This window comes from Lathyrus oleraceus, chromosome 1, assembly GCF_024323335.1.
Source record: "Lathyrus oleraceus cultivar Zhongwan6 chromosome 1, CAAS_Psat_ZW6_1.0, whole genome shotgun sequence".
Lineage (NCBI taxonomy): Eukaryota > Viridiplantae > Streptophyta > Magnoliopsida > Fabales > Fabaceae > Lathyrus > Lathyrus oleraceus.
The window spans coordinates 24039994-24050129 of record NC_066579.1 but is presented as its reverse complement, the minus strand read 5'-3'; the positions used below and the strand labels follow the sequence as shown (position 1 = coordinate 24050129).

Sequence of the window (10136 nt, the reverse complement as noted above, 5' to 3'; positions counted from 1 at the left end):
AAATAAATTACAATGTGAAATACTGGATCTCTTTATACCAACCGTTCACCTTATATTTATTTAGGATGGTTATTGATCAAGGGAAATAATAGTGGCCAAAACTGCTCTAACAATTATCAATCCAAATAATCATCTTCTTTCTCTTTTCTATACCATAGATACACACATTCAAAAAGAAAAGAAGAATAAAAACTCAGAGAAACATATAGGGGGAGAAAGAAGAAGACAAGGTAAAAATTATGAATAAAGGAAACAATAGAAATTATTATTGGTCTTCAGTAACCATCAATGTTTTTGTAAATATTTCAATGGAATTTAAAATTGATTATATTTATTTATTTCAAAGAAAAATAAAAGCATGTGTCACATTTATGATAAAAGATAGATGGGTATCTCATTTCTCATCATCCTGTATTTTATATTAAAATACTATTTCTATGTTCTAGATATGTTGTTTGCATGAATCTGTAAAGAAATCAATTTTTTTATTGTAATGATTTCTTTCTGTTATATTTTACCTTTTGTGTGATTATTTATAATTAATTTGAGATCTTTTTCTACAATTATTGCAAATGGTGAAGGGCCAGTAAGATTGGCACAAGGGGACCGTTTCACCTGCAAAGAGAAAGCCACACACAGTAGCAACGACCATTGGTTACACATATTGAACTAACTCCTTTCATATATGTAAACCTACATGAGGTATCTAATTGTATTTTTCTAATTGTGTTTCATATATATATATATATATATATATATATATATATATATATATATATATATATATATATATATATTCAACTTTTGGTAGAAACAAATTGTTTAAAATAATTCTGATTTATTAATTACATGTCTGAAATTGGTTCAGATGGAGTTCTTTTGAGTTTTGATTTTTAATTTAAGGTTATGTGATCATTAGGATTTTGCTTATGATGCACTTACATTGCACAAAACTAAGATACGTAAGTATCTTAATTACAAATCTATTTGGTTTGGTATCTTTTATTGTTATGCTACTCTTTGGTTCATACCTCATGGTAATGTTTTAATCAAAATTCTTATTTTGTTATTCCATCATGTCATTCATGTTGTTTACCCACTTTAGTATTTACATTCTTTTTTCTTTGTATTTCTTTGTTCTTCTTCATAGTTGCCACATATATTTTTTTTATGCATAAACTGCTCATGACAAATCAGAGAGGAGAAACAACCCAAAACTTATTAGTCAATCAAACCAATCAATGGTCAGGTTCTTTCCTTCTAGATATACTTGGAAAAAATTTAAAAATTCACATTACATGAAATATCTATTAACTAACCCAAGTTGTCAATCTATAGGATTTCCACCAAAAGGAAAATAAACATTTTTTAGTTTAGATTATATTTTTAACATATGTTTTACAAATATCATTTTTGGAGTAACTTTTTTTAAAAAAATATTTTATTTTAAAGAAAATCTATATTTACTAATATTTTCAACATAATTAGTGAATTTATATTGCTTATAAATTACATATGTATTTGGCAGTTACATTAACAAAATGGAAAATAATACACGTCAAATATGAAGTCAACAACAAAGATCAAGAAGGGCCGAAAATGAAAGGAAGAGGAGACAAAATATGAGCAACGAGCTGAGAGAAAACCATTTGTCGAGACGACGTGAAAATTATAGGCAGCGGAAAGAGCAAGATAAACAAGCTTAAACATCTCGCCCTATAAACAGTCAGTCGAGAATTCCATTTCAAAATTTTACAAATATGATTTTTCCAAGATCACACTTTCACGGAACTCATGACAATGAAGTCGGTCCAAGTAGAATTATACATATTAATGATGTTGCATTTGGTTGGTGATAATCAATATATACATTATATATTACATTGTATAATTTTGTTCGGTTTCATCATATCTCATTTTATGTATTTAAACTCGCAAGTCATAATTGCACATCACCTAATCAACGAAACAACATGAGTCAATATGATACAGGTATAAGGGATATTGTTCTAAGTATGCGAGTAGTAATTTTTACACATGTATATATATATATATATATATATATATATATATATATATATATATATATATATATATATATATATATATATTTTTTGTATTAGATGATATGGATATTCATGAAGCTTTGGAGGATACAGTAATATCATATGTTAACATGGATGGATGCTAGAGAAAATGGTGCATTATCATGTCGTCCTCAAGGTATGTTCATAAACATTTTGTGTCAAATAAATGTAGATTTTACGCAAATGACATAAAATTTAAAATCATGCAATATTAAAATATTCTAATTGAGGCATCTTGCGTATATTATTTTATTTGTACTAGCGTCCAAACGGACACTCCGTGCCCATTTGTCCGCTTTTTTATTGTTCTAACACATAAAAATTAACATAAAATTATGAAAATTAGCATAAACTTATTGATTTACTTTTTTTTATGTTGATTGAAAAATGGAATAATAATACATCTGGAGTGAACGTCTATCAACCTTTTGTGATTATGTGTTAAAAAAATAAAAGATATTGAAAACAATAAAAGCATAATAATGAATAACATACCTTCCACCGGATAAAATAAAGATTAAAGAAAACAATAAAATAGAGATTAAAGAATAAAGAGAATTATAGAAAACAATAAAATAGAGATTAAAGAATAAAGAGAATTATAGAGAAAAAAAAATAGAGATTAAAGACTAAAGAGAACATAAAGAATAGAGATTAAAGACTATAGAGACTAGTGGAGGGCGTGGGTTGAATGAAATCCATCCTCTTCCTTTCTCTTTCCTTTCCATTTTTCACTTTCCATTCATTTGTTCTCGCAGTTACACTTTTGATAATCTCCGTTGTTAACCTCCCCTTTATTGCTTTATGTGAAAATAAATATAAAAGGAAAGGTAAAAAACCTAAGTTATATATTCAACTGTGCAACTGTTTTTTATAAAATTATTTTTTAATTTTTAAAATTAAAAAAGTTAGATTTGAAATAAAAATAAGCTACACCAAAACAAAATTTTGGCTTTATATATTATTATTTATTATTAATAAATTATAGAGTTACTTTTGGTGAATTATAGAGCATAAATTGAAGAATTGTCTTAAAATATTATAAGTAGCATTTTTTTTATTTGAAAAAAAAATAAGGAAAATTGATAACTTTAAAAATTGAATGAGGTGAGAAATAAAACTATTAAAGAAGTTACCAATGAATAATGCAGTTGTATACATACTGACAAAGTGAAATTGTGGTTCTTTAGTCATGTGATATGTAACACTAGTTGAAGAATTAGACTTAAAAAGAAAGAAGAGAATTGCTTCATGGAGGTTACATATCAGTAAATATTCCAACACAAAAACTATTAATTTAAAAATATAACAAATCATATTTTCAAGAGAAAGAATGATACCTTGATTCTTTGATTTGGTGAGGTTGAGTTAGATTTGAAGAGAGAAAACATAAGGATTTATATTGATTCTTTGATTTGATTATTAATAAACTTTATTATTTTAATATGTAACTTCTTGATCAGAGAAATAAAATAAATTGCTTTGATATTCTTTAATATATTCTCATAATATTATTTTACATGCTTCGATATAATTTTGAATATCTTTGTTTATCATTTTTAAAATGGAATAATATTATTTTTAATACGACCTATAATAAAAATCTCATAAAAAAATAAATATTTATTTTTCTCTGCTGTTGTGCTCGTGCTCGTCTGAACGCAAGTTCACACAGCTAGAGTTACATTACTCACCCTTCGATGGTACATGGAAACAAAAAGTTACATCAGCAAGAAAGTAACAACGTGATAAATTAAGAGCAAATCACCATAATACACAAGTTGGTGAAATAACTCACCTCCGTCTCAAATATCCAACTTAGTTAATTAACAGACACAAATTGAAATAAAATAGAAACACTTCATATCTTTCCACTCGATAATTATAAAACGTACCATCAGTTTATTACCTTTGACCAAGGTTTAACTCTCCGTTAACCGAAAAATCGATCGTGACAAAATAGTATCTGAAAATGCCAATACCAACATATTATTTAGAGTTTTTTATAATACAAAATAAATTGTGATTAATTCAGAGTATAATAATTATAAAAAAAGTTTATTATAATATTTATACCAACCGAAATCGTGAAGTTCTTTAGGCGACTGCGGTGGTTATTTAAAACCGGTCTTTACCGCTTAGCTATTTGGTAGAATAGAAAAGCTAGTTGAATAACTGGTCAGTTGAATAATATGTAAAAGCTAGTCCCTTCAAAACATGTAAAATGAGTTTCATCAAAAGCATTAGAAACAACACTTGGACATTTTTTATCTAAAAGGTCCGTATATTCATTCAATGCGCACATTTCAGGTGAAGCATATTCACCAGTGCAGCAATCCTTTGGCTCTCTAGTTGTATAACATGGACTCTTGCAACCAATCTTTCTCCCTTCATTACTATACACAGCCAACCAATCTGGACATTCGTCGTCTAAATTTGTGATGCACATAATTTTCTCGCATTTCGATTCACATGGAGTTAATGTAACAGGTACACTAAAGCCATCTTTAAAGTCTACTTTATAAGAACTGCTACCACCTTTTGGAACCAAATCAAATTTCACTTGAGTCACAGGAGGTGTTGGTTTGCTGTAATGGCAATGAATATTGTTGGTACCACAATCTCCAATAGCACAATGAAAACTGCTATGAGGGTTTCCACTGCAACCTGTTCTAGCCCATATTGTTCCTGCCCATGTATCAGGGATCTTGAGTTCATATTGTTCTTCAGACTCCAATTTGACTCCAGAGGGAACCACTCTATGCCCTCTTTCTGTATGCACTGCTGGCCAAATTGTATCATAACCACCATTGATAATTATGATACTGACTCCACCGGCATATGGGTCAGGCTTAGGTCTAGCATTTCCTTTTGAAACCAAAATGGTGAGAAATATTATAAAAGACACAAACACTTGAACCATCATTGAAGACATTGATAATGCTATTTTCCAATGCATTGAATTTTTATTAAAGAATAATGCTTGTATAGAAAGAAATTATACATAGAAGCTACTATTTGCATATTATATATACATAATAAGTAGTATGTTTAATCGGAAAAAATCTGGTTATTCATTTTTTGCCTTTTAAAAATGGAATTAAACTTAATGTATAAGGATATGCCATTTTTTTGGTACGCCATCACTCATGTTTAATAGGGAGGACTCTCAAGCATATCTCAGGAAAAAGGCTTACTTAGCAAGCATATCAAATCTCTAAAAAGAAAAAAGGAAATTAAATATCATCAAATTAATTAAAGCATTAATTACCTAATATATGCCTTTTGAAAATTTTGATATTTACAGAATTCAAGATACTATTTTATTGTAATTCCTTGAATAAAAAAGATTCCCTAAAATTCAAGATTCAATTTTATCATCTGTCAAAAGAAAAACAATTTTATCATAATTCCTTAACTAAAAAAAAGCAGAAAAGCTGATAGTCAATTCTCTACCCACAAAAAAGAAAAAAAGAAAACTAGGAGTTAAATACTGTAAAAGGCATAATATATATGTCCTACAAAATAAATTAAAAGTTTAACAAATCAAAGTTTATTAAATTAAATAGTATACTAATAAAACGAAATACACTAAAAGATATTACCGAATAAAATATGTCTTATGTTAACGATAAATATTAAATTATAAATGAAGTCTCTCAAACAAAACAAAAAAAAACACTTATATGTGGCAAGTTTACATGGAAGATATATACATAACTAGATTAAGACAAAAAAGTGTTGTATAATCATTATATTTTAAGATAAATTGAGAGTGACTTATTTATAAAAATTTTGTAATAATTATTTTGAGATAAAAAAATTACTATTATAACTAACATATTTTATGATAAAAATTTTACTTCAATTAATTAAAAGTTGAGATTAAATAATCTAAAACGTGTCATTTTAATATTTTTAAAATAAAATTTTACTCCTTGATTTTGTTAAAACAAATAAAAAATGTAGTTTAGGATTTGAGTTTTAATTCTCACTTTATGTAATTTTGTGTTTTATTTAGAATAAAAATGACGTTTTTATTTTATAAATCATCTTCTCATCATTTTGGTTATTAAATAAAATAAAATATAAATGAAGTCTCTCAAGCAACTTAAAAAAAACACTTATGTGTTTACGTGGGAGATATATCCATAACTAGATTAAGACAAAAAGTGTTGTATAATTATTATATTTTAAGATAAATTGGACTTATATAAGAATTGTGTAATAATAATTTGAGATAAAAAATTATTATTATAAATAATATATTTTATGATAAAAAGTTTATTTCAGTTATTAAAAATTGAGGTTAAATAATCTGAAATGTATCATTTTAATTTTTTAAAATAAAATCGTATCCCTTGCTTTTGTATAAAAACAAATAAAAAATATAATTTAGAATTTGAGTTTCGATTCTCAATTTCTGTAATTTTATGCTTTATTCAGAATAAAAATGAGGTTTTTATTTTATAAATCATCTTATATTTGATTTTTTCTAAAACGGACATTTATTGATTAATATTATATTTAATTAAATTGAGCTCGGCTTTTATCTCATATTTTATATCTCGTTATTTTCTAAAAATCAAAATACAAAAGTCTAAACAATATTTTATTGCGACATCCACTATTACAAATAATTAATTTTTATGATAAATTTTTTATCTCATCCAACAAAAAATTGAGGTATAAATACCACATATTCTCTCTGTTTAGAATGTAACCAAAGAGAAAAATAATTCAGGACATACGAATCCCAACAAATCCAATTTATGTTTTTATTTCTTCAAAAGTTGTATTTTTTTTTGGTAAATTAATTATTTATTCCTTCTTTTTATGTAATAATCGAGAGATTAGATAATCAAATTTTATTATAAAAACACTCATTAATCAGATTTTATCCTAAACATAACTTATATGTAGTCACTCCAATCAAAACTCATAGGCATTATTCTTTGGGATGGATTGCAATACATAAAAAATCTTCAATGTTTTATGTTGAATGTTGTTAGTCTATTTTGAACAAAACATTTTTTCAGCTCTTACAATTTATTTCACATAGTGGTGTTGATGTAGTTGTTGTATTTTTGAAATAAACTTCATATGTTGGCAATCAAAGAAAACACTCCATAATTTATTACTTTCCTCGGTTGATAACATTGAGAAATTTATTCTTAAACATGTTGTAAATTGCAAGCAATTGCAACACAAAACATGGTGAATCGTAAAAAATTGAAAAGGAAACAAGACATATTACTTTCAATTTTATAATCATTCACCAATTTTTGCAAGTAACATATTACCTCAGTAAAGTCCATATTTATTTTTAATTAAAATAGAAAAACTTTTTTCATAGGTTTTAAAAACGAATCAAGGGGTTTCGTTACTCGGCTATAACAACGAATCTATACCCTACATTCATAAAGTAACAATGCAGATATTGTCAACACATCAATCCACCATAAAATCTCTACATCCATCAATATATATCTTGTTCTCTTTCTTGTAAACGAATTTATCATGAAAATATTTTTTCAAGATAATGAAATGTTGGAATAGATCTCTGAGATGAATTTCCAGTAAAGAAAAAAATTCTCACAGTTAGAACAGATAACTTATCAGAAATTGGATGCATGCAATCCATTGAACTTAGAAAATAATGTGCACAAAGGGTATACAAAAAATATAGATAACATTAAAGATATGCTGTTCTCCAAGAATAACAACGACGATGAATCAGATTTGTCAAAATATGAATTTCTTTAAACAATGTATTTTAATATTATGGGTAAACAATGTGGTTTTTTTACCGAGATAACCCACATTTTCGAAAAAATTCCCAAAATACCCCACTTTTCAAGAAAATTCCCAAAATACCCCACTTTTAGGAGGAGGCGCCAATTGGATTGGCGACCCCTCTTAAAAATTGCAAGGAGGCACCAATTGGATTGGCTAGGGCACCTGCCATAGCCAATCCAATTGGCGCCTATGTGTTATTTTTAAGAGGGGTCGCCAATCCAATTGGCGACTCCCTTAAAAAAGGCTCAATTGAAAAAACCTCCAACATGAAAGTTGTAGATCTTTTCAAGAAAATGAATTTGGATATAAATTTTGCATCATTTGGATTTTTTATGAGAAAGTTATGGGCAGTTGAAGTTGGACTTCTGAGTTTTTCAACTGTAATCTGACCTAAAATGTCTTGCATTATTTCATGTGTTTCTTTTAGAGTTATGAAATTTTGTCCAATATAACAACTGAAGTAGACATCTTAAATTTTGCAATGCACTTGGTCCCACCTCAAAATAATTAAAAATGAGTGAGTTAGGTCCCTGCGAACTTGACCCAAAATTAGGGTTTCTGTCAAAATGACCTATAATGTCTTGCATTATTTCATGTGTTTCTTTTAGAGTTATGAAATTTTGTCCAACATAACAACTGAAGTAGACATCTTAAATTTTCCAATTCACTTGGTCCCACCTCAAAATAATTAAAAATGAGTGAGTTAGGTCCCTGCGAAGTTGACCCAAAATTAGGGTTTCTGTCAAAATGACCTATAATGTTTTGAAATGAATGATGAGCTTCCAAGTTTCAAATGGATTTTTGATGAACATGAAAGTTGTTCATATGGCGACTCTTCTTAAAACTTGAATGGAGGTGCCAATTGGATTGGCTAGGGCAGATGCCCTAGCCAATCCAATTGGCGCCTATGTGTAGGTTTTAAGAGGAGTCGCCAACTCAATTGGCGAGTCCCTCATAAAATGCCTTTTTTGTCTTATAAATAGATGTGTTGTGTGACCTATTGTTCCACAACTCATATAATCATTTGGCTATCATGTTTGATGTTCGTCGTCGATACGGTAAGGTGATTTATGCGAGAGACAAACCTCAATTGGTGATGCTGTTTTGGAACATCACCACGTTAGATCAACTGAAGAGGGAGCTGGTTCGATGGTTAGACGGGAAAATACCAGAAGGGGAAAAAATCAGAAGTATTGAGAGACTTGACAGTATCTTTGGTTGGGTGCGAATGAAGACTGATAAGGATGCTAGGGAAATGATGTTCGGTCGAGACGACATTAATTTGATTGTTGTAATCAGTTAGAATTATTTATGTTTTCAGATGTTTTGTACTGATGTTGGTTATGAAACTCGTTGTAACAAGAACTTAATGATATATAATGATTGATTGTTACAGAAATACAATGTTATCAAAAGCTTAAGATCTAGATAAAATGTTAAAAAAAGCTTAAGATCTAAATAAAATGTTACAAAAATCTTAAGATTTAGATGATGCTCCTTGATTGGGACAGTTGTTTTTGTTGTGTCCTGGTTGACAATAGATACTACATAATCTTATCATTTTATCTGTGGAATCCATCTCTGTTCTGATACGTGTGCTGTTTGGCCTTCCTTTCTTCTTTCTATGCATCTGTTCATTGTGCCAAACAATATCTCCTTCATATGGAGGCCAGTAATCCTCCATTGGTAGTACTGAAAAGCTTCGACTATATACATTCATGATGGTGTTGGCCTTGTACACATCAGATAAATGGGTGTAAGCGTCTTGACGAGTATAAGCGCATGCTGCAATGACATGGGAGCAAGGTATGCGGAAGGCCTGAAATTTTCCACAATCGCACCAACTTCTGTGTAGTCTAACAGCGTAGGCTAAATTTGGTCTCCCCTCGTTGTTGCCCATTGTTTCCTGGATGCTGAAATTTTGTCTATGACGGTCAAACACTGTTACAACGTGTGTCGTAGCTTTGATTCTCTCCTCTTTCATGACCTTCATGCAACACTCACTGAATACTTGTCCGGACATTAACACTGCACTCCATCTTTCACCTCTGGTTGCGAACATAGAAGTCAACCTATAATAGGTTGATCTTACCAAGGCGGTTATTGGCAGATTTCGAATCCCTTTGAAAACCCCGTTCATGCATTCCACAATGTTTGTTGTCATGTGGCCCCATCGACAACCACCGTCAAATGCTCTTGTCCAAATGCTCTTGTCCCCATCTCCCCGCGTCTTCATTAGACAGTCGAATC

At 29.0% G+C, this 10136-nt stretch overlaps 1 protein-coding gene across 1 annotated transcript; it reads right to left on the bottom strand.

Moving 5' to 3' along the window:
* Positions 1 to 4266: 4266 nt before the first annotated feature.
* On the bottom strand, positions 4267 to 5022 carry LOC127088017 (thaumatin-like protein 1b). The gene has a single exon (XM_051028929.1). It carries the CDS (start codon positions 5020 to 5022, stop codon positions 4267 to 4269), a length of 756 nt encoding a protein of 251 aa, XP_050884886.1.
* Between the last annotated feature and the right edge of the window lie 5114 nt (positions 5023 to 10136).